The sequence below is a fragment of the Gekko japonicus genome, unplaced genomic scaffold, assembly GCF_001447785.1.
Source record: "Gekko japonicus isolate JY-2015 unplaced genomic scaffold, Gekko_japonicus_V1.1 scaffold411, whole genome shotgun sequence".
NCBI classification, from domain to species: Eukaryota; Metazoa; Chordata; class Lepidosauria; order Squamata; family Gekkonidae; genus Gekko; species Gekko japonicus.
Genome location: NW_015160221.1, coordinates 283619 through 307390, shown reverse-complemented (window position 1 = coordinate 307390; position 23772 = coordinate 283619). Strand labels below are relative to the sequence as shown.

The window sequence follows — 23772 nt, the reverse complement described above, 5'->3', positions numbered from 1 at the left end:
TCCACATAACCAAGTTATCAACTCAGCGGACATGAAGATGAGTTTAATGTTAGTAACTGTACCGGGTACCTGTCTTCGTTTTATTTTTCACCTTGCTGGGATGTCTCAACATGACAGCCGCTGAGAACCTGTCACCCGGCTTCAATTCTGTTCATTTCCCCCCCACTTCTCAGGAAGCAAACTATTTTTTTTTTTTACTTTATAGCATTAATGGAGGTCATTTTTCTCAGTCTGTCTCGTGGACTAACGAAGACCTTGTCATGTTAAAGTGACAGTTGGCTCAGTGGCTGGTGGGTATCAAACTGACATATCCCATCCTTTCTGTCAGCGTACCAAGCAGGGTTACATTCCCAAACAGCAAAGAAGGAAAAAGGACAAAAAAAACCAAGTCTCCCCTCGGACGCCGGCATCTCCCACAAAGGCTGCTGTTTCATGCCTGCACTTCTAGTCTTCTCACTGCAAAGGTGGCTGACTTAAGTGTCAGGCTCAGACTGGGCCTTTTCCAGAATGCTGGAAGCTGGGAATGTAAACGGATTTCTCACATTAGTGGGTCAGACTCCAGCTTTGATGGTTCGAGGGGGTTCTTCTTCAGCCAAGGGAAGAAATCGCAGCTACTGAACAAACTTCAGCAGAGAAATTAGACATCAAAGCTGGTGCTTGTCGTTCAAGGTCTGGGGATTAAGTAGCTTCCCCTCTGAGAGCTGGTTTGGTGTCGTGGTTAAGAGCGCGGATTCTAATTTGGGAGAACTGGGTTTGATTCCCCCACTCCTCCAAATGCAGCTGCTGGCGTGATGTTGGGTCAGTCACAAGTTCTCTCGGAGCGGTTCTCTCATGAGCAGTTCTTAAAAGCGCTCTCGCAGTCTCACCTACCTCACAGGGTCTTTGTTGTGGGGAGGGGAAGGGGAAGAGATTGTAAACCGCTCTGACTCCTTCGTATAGTGAAGGGAGGGGTATAAATCCAATCTCCTCCTCCTCCTCCTCCACCTCTCCAGCCTGCAGCTACTGGCAAATCATTATTTGGTTATGATTATGACTCAGAATGATCAGCCACCAATGCCTGCCCTTTTTCTCTGGGTAGCAAAGGCACGCCCTCACACGGCTGGCCCAGACTAGCTCAATCTCATCAGATCTCAGATGCTAAGAATGGTTGGCTCCGGTCAGTAGTTGGATGGGAGACCACTGAGGGAGTCCAGAGCTTCTATGCAGAGGCAAGTGATGGCCCACCACCTCTATTTGTCTCTGGTCTTGAAAAACCCACGGGGTAGCCATAAGTCAGCTGTGGTCTGACGGCATGTCCAACCATCCGCAAAGGCACAGATCTGCCCCCTTGCAGGTAGGCACGATGCTTCTATAAAGTACTGAGACGGAAGCATAGCGTAGTGATTTCAGCTCATACTTTACTTAAGAATTAGGAAAACTAGAGATACAGTAGCCGGCCAGAGGCCGCTTTAAATACAAGTACAAACCACACCCACTTAGGTACCACTTCGGTGGGAAGGTAACAGCTTTCCGTGCGCCTTGGTGTTTAGTCATGCCAGCCACATGACCACGGAAACGTCTTCGGACACCGCTGGCTCTTCGGCTTTGAAATGGAGATGAGCACCGCAACCCTAGAGTCGGACTCGACTGGCTTTCGAGCAAGGGAACCTTTACCTTTAAAAAGAGGTTGACACTATTGAGCATCACCTGTAGTTTGACCCTCCACAATCAGAGGTGGTGCGCGTGTCAGCATTACCATTGCCGAAGATATACGAGCGGCCCTTATGTACTTATGATTATTACGGATCATCTTAGTGAACAGGTTATCAATATCCAAAGTACAGGACAAACTCATTCCCTTTTATCATTTTGTCAATATCGAGGTCAATTCGATAACTAAAAAGGTTTGCATGGAGAGAATAGATGGATCATATACACAGGCCGGACCAATGCATTTAATTTATTGCCTACTTTGCTTTATTAAAGTGAGATTCTTGCCGATTCTCACCTATCTCCCTGGCAGACTGCCAGCTCCCCACTCAGACTGCTCCCCGGGGGGTTCCCCATCCTCCAGAAACAGCATTTGGGGATATCTCAGGGTACGGTGGGAGACTGCATGCACCGAAGCTTTGGATGGAACTCCATCTGTATGATTCCATAGCAGTCTCACTATTATGATTTGATACCGAGCCATATGTTTATGACTAGCGATGAGTAGATTCCTGCACAGCTCTGAAAATCCCTTCTGTGCTGCATTTCACCCTCCTTCAACGCTGTCTTAACGAAGAGCCTTTCCAAAACAAGTCCCGGAGTTGAAGCATCCACTGTCTGTTACGCTTTTCAGTTCCTTCAGATCATTTCCGTCTTTTCCCTTCTACATTACCAACAGGTACACGATCAATCACTGCAAAAGAACCATCAAGATCCTTTTCATGCAGTGTTCTGCTGATGTGCGCATGAACTCCTGTGCCATTACATCCCGTACAAAAAAAGGGTTCAGACAAATATGAAACCCCATCAGTGTTGGTCTATTTCAAGCACTGTGTCAATGTGCATGTACCCTGCTGAGGTCCCTCTAATCTGGGAGAACTGGGTTTGATTCCCCATGCCTCCACTTGCAGCTGCTGGATGACCTTGGGCAAGCCATAGTTCTATCAGAGCGGGTCTCTCAAGGATAGTTCTGGAAAGAGCTCTCTCAGCCCCACCTACCTCACAGGGTGTCTGCTGTGGGGAGGGGAAGGGAAAGGAGTTTGTAAGCCACTCTGAGCGAAGGGTGGAATATAAATCCAATCTCTTCTTCTTCTTCTCCACCCCCCAGACCTCCAGGTATTTCTCAATCCAGAGCTGGCAACCCTAAGACAAGCTCTCAGCCACAGGAGAGAAAAGAGAAGCCAGGGGTTGCAGGGGAGGAATTAAGAAGCAGCCAACAGCTACGAAGGGGTGGGAGAATGCCCCACCCACAGTTCCAGATTGGCCAGAACAGGTGCCAGAGTCTGACAACCAGGGCCAAGATTGGACCTTGGGTAAAGAGGGGTGGGCCATGCATCATTCATAAGGGAAGCTCCAGGCCAAGGAGGAAATGGTGGACAGGACTTCCTGCTGGAAGGGAGATAGCTGTCCAAGGAGGGGTACAGGGTGAAGGTGCTGCAACCTATTCATCCTCCTATTCTGAAGCCTGGAGGAGCTTCCCCAGCATGGGCCAACATGGCAGAATTTGGTAGGGTGGGGCCAGCAAAAGAGGAACCTCACACAACAACGTTGCATGGGAGAAATTGGGCAAAGCACCTACACAAACAAGGCCCCCCAAAACCAACAGGAAGTAGAGCGCTGAAACGATTGATCAAAATGTGCCCAGATGAAAAGAGAAACCAAATTGTCCAGTATGTTCTATAAATTTATTGGATAAATATTAGAATGGCGGAAAAGAAGCTTGCCTCAAGCCCTAGAGAAGGACATGGTACTAGCAAAAGGCAATTAGGTCCCTGTTAACCAACACGGGGGTCCATGTAACGAGCTCAATCTCTTTATTTCCCCCTCTTTAAGCAGAATTGCCAAGCCTTGGAAATGCATTTCATCTGCTCACAAATGCTGGACTTTTTAAAGCCTGATAAGAATGTCATATAAAATCAAACAGGCCCTGAAGACTAGGAGATTGTATTTAATATCCTCCTATCACCGGCCTCCGATTACTTGGCAAAGGAAAGGTGCCATTCGGTAATCTGTACCTTGTCTTCTGTTTGTCTTGGCTGAAAGTCTTAAGTCCTCTGTATATTGAACTTCTTACAAATGATCCCCATTAGATGGTATATTTGACTTCCTGATATATTTGTCCCAGCCAGGATGTGATCACGAAAGTTGGGGGAAAGGTGGCCGCTGCCTTGTGAAAAATTACACATTTCAGTTTGTGCTCATTTCATTCCCTCTCTCATAAGCATGGCCTTACATGTTCTTAATTTTTATCAATTAATTAATTAAATCAATGTATACCTCACCCTCCCCGCCAAGTCAGGCTCAGGGCGGCTTACATAAAAGTACATATAAATACAATTAAAATCATTCATAAAAACAACCATAAACCAATCAATTGTTGGTTATCCTTAAGTGCTGGAACAATACTCAAATAAAGTGCGAAAGGAGAGGTTTCTCGATTAAACAGTACGACTCAGGTTACAATCGTGATGGTATTCCCATACAGGGGTCGTTTCGTAGAAAAAGAGCTAGGGGAACTCATTAGCATAACTCATTAGCATATGCCACACACCCTGACATCACCGGAAGTGTGTCATAAGGCCACACCCCCTGACATCACCGGAAGTGTGTCATAAGGCCACAGACCCTGCCCCCAACGGTCCCGGCCGGCGGGAGTGCGAGGAAGCCCTGCAAAGGCCCTCCCTGGCCCCAGGCAGGCAGGGGTGGGGAGAGGCAGGGAGGAAGCAACTTACCCTCCCTCTTCTCCTGCCTCCTCCAGGCTGAATGAGGGCCGGAAGCGGGGCGGCCGGAAGCGAGGAACGGGGCTTCGTCATGTCCCCCCCCCCCCATACCCCCCCTGGGGGAACTGCGATCCCCCCGTTCCCCCCCCCCGAAATGACCTCTGTTCCCACACCAGCTCAGTTTGATCAACTTATTTGTGCGGCGAGGATAATTGTCAGTTCCCTTCCATTTGACCTTAATTGGTGGTTGAGAGGATATCTCAGAATAGCCTGTGGCTTTGATTGACTCAGGTAGGTGGGATCCAGGTTAGGGAAGGGGGCTTGAGAAAGCCCCTGCCAAGTTTCTCCTTGCCCGCTTCCCTCATTCCCTTTGCATTCTCTTCCTCCTGCACAACAACCTTGTAAGCAGTGTTCCCTCTAAGCTGAGTTCGTGTGAGCTAGCTCACAGTTTTTTTAGCATCCAGTTCACACATTTTGTCTTAGCTCAGGAAGGATGGCTCCAGAACAAACGTATTAATGGAGCAGCCAAATCGCTCGCTCATACCTTTAATGCTGGTAGCTTACAAAGTAGGATTTTTGCTCACAAGACTCCACAGCTTGGAGGGAACATTGCTTGTAAGGTGGCCTAAGTCGAGAGTGCTTGACAGGCAGCAAATTTCATGAATGGGTGGGGATCTGAACCCCAGCTCCTAATTGGACACATCTAACCATTGTACATCGCGAGAGCCAGTTTGGTGTACTGGTTAAATGTGCAGACTCTAATCCGGGAGAACCGGGTTTGAGTCCCCATGCCTCCACATGCAGCTGCTGGTGTGACCTTGGATCAGTCACAGTTCTCTCAGAGCTTTTCTCTCAAGGGCAGTTCTTGACTCCTCCTCCTCCTCCTCCTCCTCCTCTTCTTCTCGGCATCACTTCTCCCCTCCCTTTCCATGTTCTACCAGTTTTTCCCACCTGGGAGACTTCATGGTGGAGTTCTTAGGTGTGGAAACTTTGATCCCTGTATGATGCCCAAGACACACACACCCCCACCCACTACTTATTATAGTAGTGTTTGCCCTGACTTGTATGACCCAGACTAGCCCAATCTCATCAAATCTCGGAAGCTAAGCAGGGTCGGCCCTGGGAAATATTTGGATGGGAGACCACCAAAGAAGTCCAGGGTTGTGGTGCAGAGGCAGGCACTGGCAAACCACCTCTGAATGTCTCTTGCCTTGGAAACCCTACGGGGTCACCATAAGTCAGCTGTGAGCTGACAGCAAAAAAAAAAAAAAGCGTTTGAGATCCCACTGGAGGCTCAGGTGAAAAGTGCAGCTTTGCACGGAAAGTGGACACAGATAAATGTTTACGCAGAAAGCATCTGAGTTACGGTTAAATATTAAGCTTGTCCATAAAGTAAATAGCATTGAGGGAGTCCACGTCTTGCTCAAGCAGTTCATCAACAGAAACCATTGTTAGCTTAGCCAGGCCTGCGGGAGCTAGTCTGGTGCAAGGCACAGTGTTCAACTTGTATCAAGGAGACCTGGGGTGACCTCTGGCGAGTCATTGTCTTTGATCCTAAGGAGAGGGTCTATGGGGAGACAGTGTGTGTACATGTTATCTTGAGCTCCTTGGAAGATCAAAAACAAGGTTGGGCTTAGAGAGCATATGATAGGGCACTCTCAGATGGCATATCAGCCAGTTTGGTGTAGTGGTTAAGAGTGGCGGACTCTAATCTGGAGAACTGGGTCTGAATCCCCACTCCTTCACATGCAGCTGTTGGGTGACCTTGGGTCGATCACAAGTTCTCTAAGAACTGTTCTCTCAAGGACAGTTCTCAAAAGAGCTCTCTCAGCCCCACCTACCTCACAGGGTGTCTGTTATGGGGAGGGGGAGGGAAAGGAGTTTGTAAGCCGCTCTGAGACTCCTTCGGGTAGTGAAGGGCGGGGTATAAATCCAATCTCCTCCTCCTCCTCCTCCTCCTCCTCCTCCTCCTCTTCTTCTTCCTATGTATTAAGCAAAAAAAGTTGTGTGCTTAAATCCATGAGGGTCAAGCTGTTTTTCAGTAAATGAATCCAACATACAGCTGGTATATGTGTGTGTGTGAGGATATTAGACAGGTTTCCTTGGTACGATAGTTGGGGTATTTTAAAAGCATGTCCCTATTTTCCTCTGTAAAATGAAGAATAATCAGAGCAAATTTCCCAAGGCCACTTAATAGTGCAATCCTCAGCAGAGTTATACCCTTATGAGACCATTGACTTCAATGGGCCTAGGAGGGTGTAACTTGCCTTCGGATTGCACTGTTAGTTCATGGGAAATGCACATTTCAAATCCGGAGCTTTCTGCTTGTTCTCGTGTATTTATATCTCCTCACCCCCACATCCAAGCATGCAAACCTTGTACTTTAGCTAATTGATAAATGCCTTCAGGATGTCATTAATAAAATATATGCCATTTAATAGCTTAATGTGTGCCCATGTATATCTAAGTGATGGTTTTGTCTGCGCACACGGGACAAATGGATAATATTTCTATTTACATAAGCTTATTCTGACCTGTCCCGGGAATGTAATCAAATTAAGGCTCGATGCAGACGGAGCATGCCAGCTTGTAAACTGTTGTTCAAAACGATTCACATGGCGCTGCCTGACATGTTTAGTTATCGGAAGTGGGGCGGAGATGTGCAAATCCCAGAGCGCTCGGAATGGAACCCTCTCTGCTTCTCAGCTCCGGGACGCAGACCACAAGGACGGGGTTTCCCCTCCCTTTCCCCGGCCCAAGAATGTCTGGTAATGCAAAACTGCCCACCTACGGTAGCGTTTGACAATGCTGTTCTGCCTTTAGCTATCAGCACAGAGAAAGTAGCTGATGGGTTGTTGTTTTTACTTGTAAGTATTCCTCCAGATTTTTAGGAATTTACATTTCTTTTCATCCAGAACCAGGGAGTTTTCAAGTCCATGTTGAGGCTTGTCCGATTCAGCGTGCCATGTAGCGCCGGTGGCAAAGGGCAGCTCTCCTCTCCTTTCCTTCTATTATTTTCTGCTATTGTATTTTTATTGTGCCCTGCTTCCAAAGAGCTCCGAGTGACATGACTCCTCCCCACACTTCTCCACCATCTCTTAGCAATCACCTTGTGAGGTAGTACAACAAATTTAGAGTCCGAAGGCACCTTTAAGACCAACAAAAGTTTATTCAAGGCATGAGCTTTCATGTGCAGGCACACTTTATCAAACACGTTAGAATGGCAGGCAAGGTTCAAGCTTATAGCCAGAGAATGAACAGCAAATTAACATGCAACATGATGATGATCAAGATATGCAAAGTGACACTAAACAACAAGGTTATAGGGTCAACAGTTGTAAAGCAATAAATATGTCCAACTAGCAGATCTATATATCTAATACCGAAGTAGCCCCCACTGTGCGGATATCTAAATCAGCACAGAGGGGGCACTTGGGGGGGAGGGAGAGTTTTGTGCACACGTGGGGCGGTCCCCAGGTGTGCACAAAAATCTAAAAAGTTTTTTTAAAAATCGGGGGGATACTTAAATCCCCCCAAAAGTGACAGAGCGTCCCCTGCGCATGCGCAGGGAATGCTCTGTAGCCAGCCTCGCCGCCGCCGCGGAGCCGGGCGGGGGGGAGGATCGGCCTCACCGCCGCCACCGCCGCCGCCTCGGAGCCGGGGGGGAGGACTGGCCTCACCGCCGCCTCGGGGAGATCGAGCGGGGGGGTGGAGGAGACGGAGCTCTTCTCCCCACCTGGCCTCGCCGCCGCCTCGGGGAGATCGAGCGGGGGGGATGGAGGAGACGGGGCTCTTCTCCCCCCCCCCGAGAGTATCGCGGGTCTCCTTACTTGTAAATGTCTAAAGGTGACTTTTCTAATTGTGGTAAGTGACTGGGAATCTTCATTCTCTCCTGTAGGTTAGGCTCAAGAACCAAAAGGGTAAGGAAAAAAGCCTGATAAGGGGCCAATATTAAAAACCTAGTGTGAACTTATTATATACAAAATTACGTGTATTTATTAGAAAGGCAGTTAAAAACATATAAGGGGCCAATGAAAGCCTCGTTACAAAGTACAAATGATCGGGGCACAAGGGCCAATACAAGTTACCCGACAGGTTTCCGACCCTTAGAGGCCTTCTTCAGAGGTCAAACAATCTGAGGTACAGATAGACACACGTTACAATGGACCAAAAAAGGAAAGTTTAGCAGTAAGGTTAATAGACACAAGACAGGGATGTTTATGAGGCCTCTTAAGATGAGAGTCATGTGTTTAGTGCCAAATGCACAGCTGTTGAATTAGAACATCTTCCAATTCTAGTCCGGAAAATACCCATGTGCCTGTCCGATCAGAGCTGGAGTGTCCTCAACAAGTAGCAGACTTCGGTTAGGCTGACAGAGAGTGACCGGCCCAAAAGTCATCATCTTGGTCAAAAAAGTGACAGGGGAAAAGGAAAGCGATTCTCTTCACTCACTGCCATCTTCGGTGCCAAATCACGGTGGAGACAGCGATGCCTCTTTAGATCGCAGGGTCTTCGCTTGCCGTCTCAGTGGGCGAGAAACCCGGAGGAGAGAACCACTTCTTTTACATCCTAATGTGCCTTCGCTGAGTTGCCTGCATTCTTCTAAAAAATTGACTTGGGAAATTTCACACCATCTTTACATTTGTGTCTAGCCTGATTTGGCCAGCCAACGGAGCGTGGGCCTTTGGCTCGGCCCAGTCAGGCACCCCTTCCCTTTCACCCGAGCTTAGTTCTGCTCCATCGACCCGGTCCCATCTGCTTGCAGTGGGGCATGCGAAACTATTTAGCGTGCGGTGCAGAGTGCTGATTTCTCCCGACAAACTTTGCTTTGTTCCTCCGGCGCTCACCTTTCGCTCCTGTTTGCTTTTCACGGCTTTCCAAAACCACAATTTTCAGTGTCTATTAAAAGAAACATAAAACATCGGAGGGGTTAGAAATCCTCCATATTTAAAATCTGACACTTTGTTGTCACAGCTGAGTTCGGAAAAAAGCCTGCCAACATATTTGAACTTAGGAAATTGGGCAGCCTCTGCCAGGCCGGGTCATGCAAACACACAAACGGAGCCAGACCCCTCAACCGGTGCATTTATTGGGCAGAACGCGTGGGGCTTCTGTTGCGTGGAGCTCCGTGCTGGGGGGAAAATAGCCAGAGTTGAGTTCCAAATTGGTTACTACAGCCCCAGCAAAGCATCTTGGAGCCATAGCAGAGAGTTCCCAGAAAGCAGCTGTGCAAATGTGTCAGCGGAGAAACAGAATATTGAAGGTATTGAATACAGAGAATGTATTTAGGTCTGAAAGCGTGAAGATCCTGAGCCATCATGAAAATTGCTAGGTGCCCCTTTGAAGACCCCTGATAGGAGTGTGGATAGCAGGGACCAATGCTCCCTCTAAGCTGTGGAGTCTTGTGAGCAAAAACTCTACTTTGTGAGCTACTGGCATTAAAGTTGTGAGTGAGCGATTTGGCTGCTGCATAAATCAGTTTGCTCTGGAGCCCTCCTTCCTGAGCTAAGACAAGAATGTGTGAGCCGGAGGCTAAAAAACTGTAAGCTAGCTCACACTAACTCAGCTTAGAGGGAACACTGGCAGGTACTCTTGGGACAGGTGTGCTGTTTCTTTCCGCAGCATATTTTCTGAACTGGGCCAGCTCCAGGTTTTTTTAGGGTGTGACCAGTATAGCCTTTCCCCCCCTCCTGTAGGTATACTGCTGCTGCTACCCCTGCCTCATCTTCTACTCCATCTGCCCCTTGTACATGCGCGCAAGGTAAATGCCAGCAGGCCTAAAGAGATACAAAAAGCTGCATCCCTTCCAAAGGCTCTTCAACCTGGAAATGGAAGATTGCCTCAGAGACCTTCCCATGATTTCCCACAGGCCTCTGGAACAATCCCCCATTTTTGATGCGGGCCAATGGGCCAAGTGTTCCTGGTTTATGGGCCATCCTCTTCCAGGTGGCGGGCATCAGTAGAGGCTCACCATGTCATCCCTTGACACCAGCCCTGATTGTAGAGACGTTTCTGACATTGTCCTCCTCCAAATTTCTCCCTAGATTTTAGAATGCTGATTCCGTTTTAATTCTGAAGAGCGGCAGATGCATTAGCACAGTGCAGAGAGCGCTGCCGGATAAAGAAATGGAACAGTGGAGATGTGCTCATTCCTTCTTCCAAACATGTTGCTTTCGAATTGGGCCATGTGCAGATGCATTTGTTAGGTTCAGGAAGACATTAGGTCATGTACATTACGTGTATTTTGGGAGGGGCTGTGGCTCCATGGTAGAGCATCCGCTTGCCATGCAGAAGGTCCCAGGTTCAATCCCCACCGTCTCCAGCTAAAAGGATCAGGTGGTAGGTGGTGTGAAAGACCTCCACTTGAGCTTCTGGAGAGCTGCTGCTGGTTGGAATAAACAATACTGACCTTGACGGACTACAGGCTCATTCAGTATGCAACAGTTTTATGTGTTCATGTCTGTCAATTGAGCTTAAGTCTGTGCCAAGGAGTGGATTGTCTCTTCAGTCTCAGTGCCTGATCACACCTTTCCAGTGTTCCATCGTCTCCTATGAGATCACTGTGCAGGCACTTCTTATAGCAACATTTAGTTTGCATATCATTTATAGGGTGGGGGGGGGGCTTTAGCAAGATGCTTTCTGATACCATGCCCAAGTCCAATGTCACCTCCCTATTGCAATCATGCATGGGGAGGGGCCGTGGCTCAGTGGCAGAGCACTGCTTGGCATGCAGAAGGTCCCAGGTCCAATCTCCCTGACATCTCCAGCTTAAAAGGACCAGGTCATAGATGATGTGAAAAGCTCTTAGACTCTGGAGAGCCACCACCAGTCTGAATAGACAATACTGACTTTGATGGACCATGGGTTCAGTATAAGGCAGCTTCATATGTTCAGATATTCACATGCCCACCCCAAAACTCCCTCCTATAGGAGAAAGTGGTGCATGACTCTTTTATACTCCTTTAATCCACACCATTGCCAGCTGGGCTAAAAGAATGCAAAAGACCCTTACAAAATACCTGCAAGTGCTTCTCCCACTGGACATGAGAGATTGTCCCAGAGGGCCATGTGACGCTGCCTGGTGGGAACAGATGGCTAGAACTCAAAAGTGGGCTCTCTGCTGGGCTTCAGTCCTGGGCATCAATCAACCCTGATTATTTATATTATCTCCTTCCCCTCCAGAGCGACACATTGACTTACTTGTTCTCTCTTTCTTGCTTCTAGCAAATGCTTACGGATCCAGAGACAGCTCTGCAAGACGGTTGCATTAAAAAGGTAAGCAAAAGAAAGAGAGAGAGAACTGAGATCAATCTTCTTGAAGCTGTCTTTCACAACTGGTTGGCTATGGATGCACCTTCCCTTTAAATTGGCAAGTAAAAGGTGTCTGTCGAATACTGACCCAAAGATGTTGATCTTCTTGTATATCTGACCAGGACTATCTCTTTTGTTGTGCTGTGTTTGGGCTGGCGTGTATTTTGTATGGTTAAAAGACTTGGCAGGCTGAGAAAAGATTCTCAGATGATGGGAACTTTGGATCAAGTTGGAGCATTAGACATTGTCAGGCTGAGGATTCACAGGCTATGGCTCACACCCTATACTGCCACATGGAAATCTTCCCCTCTTTTCCCCCAAGCACCAGGAGCCATCTCCATAGTTCTTGTTGGTGAGTTTGGTGGGGGCAGTTCCATTGCAATGAGCCAGGACAAAGGACACCTGAGCCATTAGTGTCCTAACTGGGATATGTAGTAGTCACATTGGCCCAGTTGCTTGGTATGAAAAGGGTCTGTGTTATACTGAAAGGCTGCACCATGAATCCTTTCACAATGGAGTGCCAATGGGACAAGGAAAAGAGCTCACATTTACTCAAGGGCTAATGGGTTTGGTTTTTCAAAAATAGCTTAAAAATACTGACCACATGGGCAAGACCAAAGGATTGTACAAGGGAAGGTGCAGTTAGGGCAGGGGTAGACTCACGGCAGAGCAGGGTAAATCAGGAGCAGAATGTGAATGGAACCTGGTGGGTTTAGATGAATCCGTGGTTTGGCTTGGTACAATCTATTGAGACACAGGTGGACCCTGGAGGATTCTGTTGACTCACAACAAGCTTAGCATGATGGATTCTGTTGAGTCATGGGTGGAGGCTTGGTGTATTCTGACAGGTCTTGTGTGGAGCCTGACGTATTTTCCTGCCACATAGGTGGATCCTTGCCCAGAGTCTTGAGTTAACTGGCTTTTTAAAACTTAGTACTTCTTATGCTGAAGAGGTTTACTAGTCAGACTGATTACATAGTGACTTTGGCCTATACGTGTAGGAGTTTATGAAATTTTCCTTCAAACCGTGACCTTTTCCAGTAGCCGATTTATGAATTGTGTTGCAGTTCTTACGCTGAATCCACCTTACTCATTTCAGCTGTAAAAATCTCTCTGTAGGTATTTTTGTTACCGGAGGTAACCCTCACATCTGCCACGTTTCATTACTGGCCCCATGCAGACAATTAAAATGTGTATATGCCCTGGGCCTAGGTTGGCTCAATTTCATCTTGGGTCTTGTTTTCTTATGGAAATTCATGGTCTTGGAAGACATAGACTGAGAGACTTTGTTTGAAAAGTATTGCAGTTGAAGCTGGAAAGCTACTACGACTTGTCTTTTTTTTTAAAAAAAAAAATATGTCTTGCAATGACACTCTCCTGAGCTCTGGAAGTTAAAACAAAACACCCTGATGGACTTCTGCCAAACATCATGAAATTCTAGACGTGGCTGGCTCCAGAGGCGGTTGGGGAAGAGATACATAGACATATCTATACCCTCTGTAGTCTATTCTGCTCTCCCCAGGATGAGACAAATAATCTGTGCCTTTGGAAGCCAAACTTGGGGAGGGAAGGGTTGTTCCCACATGATATGCCCTCTGTTGACCATCCTGTGACCTTACAGGGCTGCTGAACTTTTTACCCTGTTCATCTCCATAAGTCATCAGCCATTTGTCTGGACCACGTTGGGTTCCTATTATATCCCAATTGATGCGGTGACAAAAACGCTAGTCCTTATTATCATAACCTTGTTCACCACAAAGATGGAAGAAGGTGCATGCTATGTGTGCCTCAGAACCCTCCTGATCGTGGGTTTTTTCTTTCTTTTTGCATTTCATAATAGATTATTTCAAGGGAGTCCCGTCCCGTTGGCAGAGAGCAAAGGAGAACTCCTTGAAAGAGAGCTCGGCCATTTAATGGATCTTAATGTTTTACTGTGGCAAAGTTGAGGGGGGTTTCTAATGTCTGCGGGAAGTGTCTCACAGTTGGACGCTGCTATTCTCCCCCACCGAAAAAAGAGCGAGAGAATTCTCTTTGTCTACAGCAAATATAAACTAGGGCAATTATAATATTTGACACAAGCACTAGCCTAAGCAGATTGTAAAGGAGCACTACCAGGAATTTATGAGGTGATAAATTTACCAGTGGGCAGTCAGAGTTTAAAGCTGGGACAGCAAAGGTTGGAACAGTCCAGTCAAGAGTTCAAGTCTAAACTTAAGCCAGTTTGGTGTAGTGGTTAAGTGTGCAGACTCTAATCTGGGAGAACCGGGTTTGATTCCCCACTCCTCCACTTGCACCTGCAGATGTGACTTTGGGTCAGTCACAAGCTCTGGCACAACTGTCCTTGAAAAAGAGCAGTTTGTGTCAGAGTTCTCTCAGCCCCACCCACCTCACAGGGAGAGGAGTTCGTAAGCCGCTCTGAGACTCCAAGTGAAGGGCGGAGTATAAATCCACTCTTCTTCTTCTTCTTCTTCTTCTTCTTCTTCTTCTTCTTCTTCTTCTTCTTCTTCTTCTTCTTCTTCTTCTTCTTCTTCTTCTTCTTCTTCTTCTTCATGATTTGTGAAGGAGCTTGCCATTCAACTGAAGGGACTGGCCTTCTGGACCGGGTTGGGCATGGAAGCAGGACTCTGGTCCAGCATGGTTGCCCTTATGTCCAAGACTACCCAAATCCTGGAGTTGATTCCTGTTTCATTTATACCCCACTGTTTTCCCTGATGGGGAACCAAACTGGCGTACAACATCTTCTCCTTCTTGCAGTTTAGCCACACAGCAACCCGGTGAGGTAGGCTAGGCTGAGAGTGTGTGTGACTGGCAGGGTCAGCCAGCAAGATGCCATAACAGAGTGTGAATCTGGACCATTCCCTCGTGAAAGTCTCCTCAATTTCAAGAGTAGTTTGCCAGCATGAATATGTTTGTGTGTTGGGGTTGGGAGAAATGATGTTTGGTAGAAACATGTTGAAAACTTCCATGAGCTAATATTATTTTTTAGAGAACTTCACGGTTCTCTAAATCCTGGCAGTGATGTGCAATTGGGTTTTGGATGTGCATTATCTTATTTAGTAAGATGTCCATGCCACTGAATGGAGAATGTGATGCACTGAGCACCAATTGCAGATTGTAATAGGTACCAATGGTCAGGATTTGCGTTGAGGTCAGGGAAGTGTCTGCTTTTGTGCACCAGTGTTTGAAACCCATATTTCCATTGTATTTTACACCTGCATCGATACACCTCTACTAAAATTTCTAGCGATGGGCTTGCTCCCCAAGCTTGAATTACAGCTGTGGGAGATATCAGCGAATGCAGGGATTGCTCTTTAAACTGGCATGCCATTCCCCCCCCCCTCTGTGCACATGTTCTCTCAGCACCACTTGGCAACTGTAGCATGGAGGAAGGTGGCACATTGCTTAAAGATGGTGCCATTCATGCTTTCCTTCTGTATGTGCCACCATGACGCCAAAACAGAAGTAATGCACAGTGTATTTGCCTTTAATTAACGATAATCTCTGTCTCAGTTCTAAACTTGCAAAGAGAGACAGAGGAACTGAATCCCCTTCTTGACTAGTGTTTCCCCAGGCATGAGTCTTCCATGGTTAGAGGCTCAATGCTGCATGTATTTAGTTTTTCTCTCTCTGAAAGTCACTTTGGTTAGATGTAGAAAGGGAACGAAGAAGGATGCAGCCAGACCCTGTCTAGCATGGCTTGTGTTTTATAATTCTTTTTGTCCTCGGCAGGGTGATGAGAGACCTTGGGGGGGGCATCTTTCTCCAGTCCACCCCCACCCCCCCCAGTCTCTGTTTACTTAGAAGGAATCGCCGAAGGGGCTACTGGAGAGAAAACAGCTGTGGGAGATAATCTATAGAGTTATCTATCTATCACTCTTTGTTGACCCCGTCTCCCCAGAGAGCAAGCGGAGAGACTTGTAATAAAAAGGCATAGCTTGAAGAGGCTTTGGGGACAAATAAAGAGACATGTTAAGGGCCAGCCGAAATGGATAGGCGACATTATTAAAGCTCAATAGCCGTCTTATCAAAATCCAATAGGATAGACGTTTGGCAAAAGGCTTTAAATTTATTCTGTGACTTTCGGGCAAGTCTGAATCTATCCATTAACAAGAATGAAGTCTGCGGGGGGGGGGAGCAAAAAGATACCGTTGTCACGAACAGTGGGGGAGACTCGATCAGAAAGATGATAAACCATTTCTTTTGTGTATGTGTGTGCAGTGGATGATTTTGAATTTCTCGTCCCTGTTGTCTCACCCTCAGGTTGGTTTGGAGTTTGGAAAGTCAAAGTATCTTTCGGATTGCAAGGAATAAAATTCAAAGCACAAAGAACGTATTAAAAGCAACCCATCCCTTCTTGAAATAACTAATGACTCTCTCTTTTTTTCATATTATGAGCATGCTGGCGATTTCCCCAAGAAATGAGGCATGCATTTATTGTATAATAAGACTCCATCCGCACATCAGTGGATATTACAGTAACATTGCTTGATCTTGTTGGCAGCTGGATTGTCTCGCCCACCCAGGGAAATCCAGTTGCTAGAAGGGCTGCCAGTTCTAGCTTGGAAAACTGGAGATTTGCAGGGCAGAACCCGGGGAGGGACTCCATGGTCCCTCGTGGACTCCATGGTATACCATACAGCCTGTCCTCCAAAGCCACCATTGTCTCTGGGGGAACTGATCTCTGTCAGCTGGAGATCAGTTATGACGCTGGAGAACTCCAGCCCCCACCTGGAAGCTGGCATCCCGATTTAAATGTAAGTACAGTAGCTAGGGTTGCCAGCTCAAGATTGGGAACTACCTGGAGAGTTTCGGGGTGGAGCCCGGGGAAGATGGGGTTTGGGCTGTGGAAGGGACCTCAGCGGGGTCTAATGCCAGAGTCCATCCTCCAAAGCAGCCATTTCCTCCAGGGGAACAGATCATGGTTGTCTGGAGATCAACTGTAAGAGCAGAAGATCTCTAGGTGGCCCCTGGAGGTTGGCAGCCCTAGCAATAGCATAGCCATATCCAGCAACGTGTGTCTGCAACCTGAGAAAGCCACGCACATTTTTGGATGCTGTGTTCTCTTCTTCTTCTTTTTATCATTTATAATTTTTATTTAAGAATTTAATAACAATACAAGGAAAGTACAATAGATGTCTGCAGATGAAGTACAAGAATAGGTTAGCAAAAATATTAATGCGTAACTATGTCCAGGATAAAGATGCCAGAGAACTGTATTACCAGAACCAGAAAACCTTTATTGGCATAGTGAACTGTATTACACACTGCAAAACATCTCCTAAGGCAACAACCGTATAATAAATACATATCTTTACAGGCAAATGTTAAATCAGTGTTCTGAAAGTAACTTCAGATATTACCGTAGATCTAAGCCAAACAATGTTTCAGGTTCAAGTTTCAAAGGTATATAATTGATTTCTATAAAGGATTTGCTGAAATTACATCAGATTCAAACATATAGTTAATGAGTGAATACCAGGATGCTATACATTTGTTTTCAAATTTGCTGGAGGAAAGATTGAGTGTGCAAAGTGATAACTTGGACATAATGAAGTGGTCCCAAATACTATTTTGCCAGGATTGGATCGTGGGGGGAAGTTTGTCTTCCCATGCTGCGGCTATGGTATTTCTGGCTATGGCTAACAAAGTGTGGATCAGATCAGTCTTCCTCTTATTGCCCTGTGGATCTGACCCATTGTTTAGGAGCTGTGTTCTCTTCTGATCAGCTGCCAGCCATGTTACTTGTTACGCTTTCCTGAAAATAAAAACAAAAACTTATTGCGTTCTGGCTATATCTTAACCTTGATTTCTCCCCCCCCCCAAAGGCCCACCAAGTTTTGTAGCGGAAAAGAAAAAAGTTACCACCACCAGCACCACACCACCACACTAATAAATCTCTCCCTGTTTATGTTGCAAGCACTACACACCGCACACAGACTCTCCACAGGTCACTGGAGCCATCTGATACTCGGGGCAGGCATTGTTCAAAGAAGATGATTGATTGATAATTATGATAATTTGTGAAATCATTATTTGGATATTATAAACATAGCTCACCCCATTGGGAGGGAGCGGAGACGTTTCTCTCGGAGAGGACAGGGCCATCAAAAATGGCCCCCGGTTACAAGGGAGAGGGAAAGGTCCGCTGGGTCTCCCCCAGTGGGATCCGCAGGGCTGATGAATGATGACCCAGAGGAGTGGGAAATCAGACTTCAATAAGCAGTCAGGAAGGTAGTTAGAGGGGAGCAAGAGAACTGTTAACTGTCTTTTGTGGAGCAATTACTACCCGGGTCACGATGCCCCCGGCCTTTGCAGGGTTTATAATAACAGTTCTAAATACACACACACACACACACCCCAACATACACAAAATTGGTCTGGAGGTTTTAACTTGAGCTCTTCCAAGTTCACAGAAGCTCTACTGTTGGCCCACAGAACAGGGAACTGTATTTGTGGAAAATAAAATCCAATATGTGTAAAAGCGTATACTCCAGCTTTCCCTCTTCTCTTCCATCGGTTCTTAGAAAATTCCTGTCCATACTTCTGCCTTTTAGCCATGCCTTGTTGAAATCATACTCATGAGAATTGCTAGAGATGTCCTTCTAGTTCTCTCTCAGAGTATTTAGAAGTTAAGTTGGTAAGAGGTTAGTGAATGGGCTTCGTCTATGCTGCATATCTAATTTTATGTGCATGGACACTGAGGCCTAGGTTTGCCAGGTTCCCTTCGTCTTGCCAGCGGGGTGCTCTGGGAGGCATTCCAGGAGTGGGTGGGGACAGAAGTGACATCATCACATTGGTGATGTTGGGGGCGACACTTTGGTTTTTGGGTGAAACTCTATGGTAAAATCGGGGCCAAACCATAGAGTTTTGCCCCAAAACCAGAGCATCACCATGTGACGTCTCCAACGCAATGATGTCACTTCCGCGTGAAGTCAGTGCGTCGGGGATGTCACACATTGATGTCACTGTTTGGGGTCAGGGTTTTCCCCACCAGCCAGCTGGCCAGTGGTGGGCAGAAACCCCCAAAACCGAGGGATTCCCTGCCTGGACCTGAGGAATGACAAAGAAAACAAAGACTGTGTATAAACTGTCAATAATACTTCAAAGAATGCTCCAAATAGTCATTTCCTTTGTCATTTCCTACTGTATATCTCCAATTTGGACTCAGGGAACGGCAGTCCTACTAAGGCCATATTTGTCTGTCTGTCTGTCTATCATCTACCCATCCATCCAAATTTTATCCCTCCATTCCATCAAGGAGCTGTGGCTATCTCATAAAGACCCCCCCCCCTTTATCTTCACAACAAACCTGTGAGGTAGGTCATGCTAAGAGAAACTGATGAGCTGAAAGAGATCGAGTGTGCTTCATGGCAAAGTGAGGCTCTGAACCCAGGCTTTCCAGGTTCTAGTCTATACCTTAACAACTACACCATGATGCATACAGTGTGCCATTTTGTATACTGTAGCTGCTGAAATATATTTTGCGCCACTGATAGCATATTGTAAGACAACTGCATTTTTTCTAGTGCGCCTTTAATCAAAAGAACAAGCCCCAGCCAATGCTCCCTCTAAGCTATGGAGCCTCATGAGCAAAAATTTTACTTCGTGAGCCACTGGCATTAAAGTTGTGAGCGAGCGATTTGGCTACTGCGTGGAGCCATCCTCCCTGAGCTAAGACAAAAATGTGTGAGCCGGAGTGTTGGGTTTTAAAAATTGGTTTTTAGCAGAGATAAAATAGCTTAGCAGTGCCAGAGTAAAATAATTCAGACTCAGAGTCCATGTGTGATTAAAATAGAAAGTTTTTACTACATTCTAGCATAGGGAAGGGTAACTGGGATGAAAATAACAACGGAGCTAAATTCCCTACATCTTTACACTACAAAGACAAGACTAGAAGAGAGCTATGGCTTCTCTTTCTTTCTGCTTCAGAACTCCAAACAAAGATGGGAAGAGAGGCCATAAAATGCTAAAACACTTTGACACTTTACTTCCAATCAAACTCCTAGATCAGGGAGAAGTTTCCCGGGCTTGTACTCCTAAAACAACATTGGTTACATGAAACACATGTGACTTCCTGTGACAACACAAACAAACATTTAACCCCAGATATACTGAGTGTAATTTAACTTGTAATATCCAACACGGAGGCTAAAAAACTGTAAGCTAGCTCACACTAACTCAGCTTAGAGGGAACACTGACCCCAGATGTTCTCTCAAGTTAGTGCAGGATAGGGTTGCCAGCCTACAGGAAGGGGATTACACTCGCTCTCTGGAACTGGAATTACAGTTGCTTTCCAGACTACAGAGGTCAGTTCCCCTAGAGACCATGACCACTTTGGAGGGTGGACTTGATGGCATTATACCCCACTGAGGTCCCTCTCCCTCCCAAACCCTGCCTTGCCCAGGCTTTACCCCCAAATCTCCCGGAATTGCCCAGCCTAGAGCTGGCAACCCTACAGGCTGTTGCAGAGTGAATGAATATAGCAGGCCACAATTCGATCCACGTGGAATGGCACATGTCGATGGGGTCAGGCTCAAGCAGTGGTCTTGGCTTCTTAAGATTAGAACCTACGAAATGTTGGGAAGGAATGTCAACGTCACAGGATGGAACACAACTGATGAGCTCAAGAAAGCCCTTTGTCTAGTGGACAGCTATCTTATTCCCACAAGTGAGAGGTATAAAGCTAGGCTTCTGAAGATGACCTTAGGAAGTGGGCAAGTCCATATACAATACTTTTTTTTAACACAGTAGAAGTCTGTGCCAGGGTCGTCAGCCTACATGGAGAGCTCCTGGGATTACAACTGATCTCCAGACCACAGAGATCAGTTCCCCTGGCGAAAACGGCTGCTTTGGAAGGTGGATTCTATGGTATTATACTGACCTGAGGTCCCTCCCCAAACACCATCTTCTTCAGGGTTACCGTTGCTGGCTCCAGGCTGAGACTAGGGTTGCCAACCCCCCCCGGTTTTGCCAGGGGTCCCCCATTTTTGGGAGGGTTCTACCCGCCCCCAACACCCACAGCCACCCATCTCTCTCTCTTTAAGTGTGTGGAACCCGTGTTTCCTCCTAAGCCGGATCTCCGCAAGCTTGCAGGGAAATGCCAGCTTCGTGCTCTTAAAAGGGAAACGTGGCTGCTCTTAAAGGGGAAATGCCGGCTCCTGCATTTAAAAGGGAAACGCCGGCTCCTTTAAGTGCAGGGAACTGCTGTTCCTGGAGATCTGGCGCACGGGTGGGGGGGGCGGCGGATGTCCCCAACGTGACGTCATCACGTCGGGGATGCCCCACCCCCTCCAGGAATGCCCCCAAAGTCCCCCGCTGGGGGTGGAAGATGGACTTGGCAACCCTAGCTGGGACACACCCGGCGATACAGAGACTGGAGTCTGAGGAGGGTGGGGTTTGGGGGAGGGAATGAGCTCCGCAGAGATGGGAGCCCAGCCTCTGAAGCTGACGTTTCCTCCAACAGAAAGATCCCTGTAGTTTAAAGATCAGTTATTCCAGGAGCTCTCCAGGCCCCACCTGGAGGGTGCCAACTCCATTTGTAGGGCAACCGTACTGTAAATTAGCTCACTGTAGCAAGCATTAGCTCCTCAAAGCCATTTCAGTGTGAAAAAGAACACAGGGGAGACTTAACTGCCCATTGCACACTTATACCCACGCATATGCTGCAGGCCCAATCCAAACTGGGGCCTTGTTTTGCAGGAAATAAAATACTTGGGAGCTCATACATGGACTTTCCAGCATTTCATCTGGCCCTAACACTGAGAAGCATCAAAAGGCCTTGTTCCTCATTGGGTTGCCAATCAGTCCCCGTGAATAAAATGGCTGCTTTGGAGGGTGGACTCTATGGTATTACACCGCACTGAGGTCCCTCCAGCCCCAAACCCTGCCTTCTTCAGGCTCCACTATTAACTCTGAGGGTTGCCGTAGGGTTCCCAGCCACCCAGGTACCAGAAGAGTCCCCCACCCCCTTTCAGGGCTTTGATCGACCACCAGCCAGCTGGCAGGCAGGGGAAGCCCCACCCCCAAACAGGAACATCACAGGACTACACCTCCGGCACACTGATGTCACCCAGAAGTAATGCCATCGCATCGCCAGCGTCGGGGTGACGCTCTAGTTTTAGGGCAAACTCTATGGTTTTGAAGGGAAAAACCATAGAGTTTTGCCCAAAAACTAGAGCATCACCCCCCGACATCAGCGATGCAATGACATCACTTCCGTTGCACCATCCCGGGAAGGGATTCCATCGCACCATCCCAGGAAGGACCCAGGAGCCCCCCATCAGATGCTAGGCAGGACCTGGCAACCCTAGATTGCCGGTTCCAGGTTGGGAAATACCTGGAGATTTGGAGGAGTGGAGCCTGAGAAGGGTGGGTTTTGGGGAGGGGATGGACTTCACTGTGGTATAATACCATGGATTCCACCTTCTAAAGTCCTCATTTTCTCCAGTGAACTGATCTTTCTTGCCTGGAGATCAGTTGTAATCCCAGGAGATCTCCAGCCACCATCTGGAGGTTGGCAGCCATATCAACTCTCCAGGAATTTTTCCAACCTTGACCTGGCAACCCTATCTACAGGGCCATTTCTGGATGGCTCAATGGTGTGAGAGCTTAAATCCCTCCCTTCATAAACTTCTTCCCTTCATTTTCTCACTGCTATAGATGGGGATCATTGGAGATGGGAACAAGCTGATTAGCAACCCTCGATCATGCCTGGACCTCTGTTTAGCTGAGGATACCCCCCCTTTCCCATTTTTATTATTTTACCTTTTCTTTTAAAATAATCTATATATCTAATAGTGAAGTGGCCTCCTCTGTGCGGATATCTAAATCCGCACTTCAGTCCCCACGTGTGCACCAAAATCCTAAATGTAATTTGGCTACTGCCTACATTAGTTTGCTCTGGAGCCATCTTTCCTGAGCTGAGTCAAAAATCTGTGAGCCAGAGGCTAAAAAATGGTGAGCTAGCTCACACTAACTCAGCTTAGAGGGAACACTGGCTGGAAGGTACCCCAAGGATCATTTAATCCAACCTCCCTGCACAATGCAGGAAATTCACAACTACGCAGGGAATGCTCTGTGACCGAGACTGCCGCCGCCACCGCTTGGAAGGGAAGCGGTGAGCCGGGAGGGGGGGCCCTCAGCTCAGAGCCGGGGGAGGGAAGCGGCGAGCGGTGAGCAGGGAGGGGGGCCCAGAGTGGCGAGGGCGGGCGGCCGAGCGAGCGGGCGGCTGGGGGAAAGCGAGGCCCGGGCGGCTGCAGCCTCCCGGTCTCGGTTCGGAGCCAGGCGCGGGGGGGGAAGGCAAGGGGGGTGGAGGACATGGGGAAACAGCGGGATGGGGGGTACTTACCTCCTCCTGCTGCTTCCTCTGCCTCCCTCCCGCAAGTATCGCGGATCCCCCCCTTGTGGTAAACTAATTTTAAAATCCATGTATTGAAACGCAGTCTACAGGTGCAATCAGTCAATCTACATGGTGCCAAAAGGGCTGAACTCTTTTTTTGCCTGCTGTGTGCACCCCAGCCTCCTTGCGCAAGTGTAAGGAGGTCTGCTGAATCTTGGCCTCCTATTTATATTACTTTCGTTATTTCCCCCAGCCTCTTAAATTCCTTGCCTTTTGTTTAAAAAGAAAAAAAGAAGAACCCAAGCAGCAAGGATCTGGTTGTGGTTTAAAGTCACTTCCATAAAGACCGACCTCAACAATCCTGGATAAAAATCACATCCGTGTGAATAACGGTATCTAGCCCTGATATCTAAAATCCAGTTTCCACATTGGTCTCGGCAGCAAAGTTTCTCTTTTCTTAAGCACTTCAATTTGCTTGTTTTATGGGATCTGCCTTTATGAAATAAAAGTATGTTTAGCTGCCACAAACAGAGGCAGCTTTGAGTTGATTTTTATAATCTTTTCTTGAATAGCCTCACTTCATTCCAATAAGCCGTTCCACAAAAGACTGGACAGTTGTCTGAGAGAGTCTCTCTGCGTGTCCCCCCCCCCTTCATTTCACTCTCTCTCTCTCTTTTCATTGTTAGGCCTCTGCTAATAAAAGAATCAGGAGT

General features: G+C 47.3%; 1 protein-coding gene across 1 annotated transcript in view; it reads left to right on the top strand.

Annotated features, from left to right (window-relative positions):
• The window catches only part of PRDM16 (PR domain containing 16), a 325812-nt gene that overhangs the window by 77389 nt on the left and 224651 nt on the right, over nt 1-23772 (top strand). Inside the window, exon 3 of the mRNA XM_015411108.1 lies at nt 11634-11684. Within this exon, the coding sequence (XP_015266594.1) occupies nt 11634-11684 (51 nt within the window). The remainder of the gene's footprint in view (nt 1-11633; nt 11685-23772) is intronic.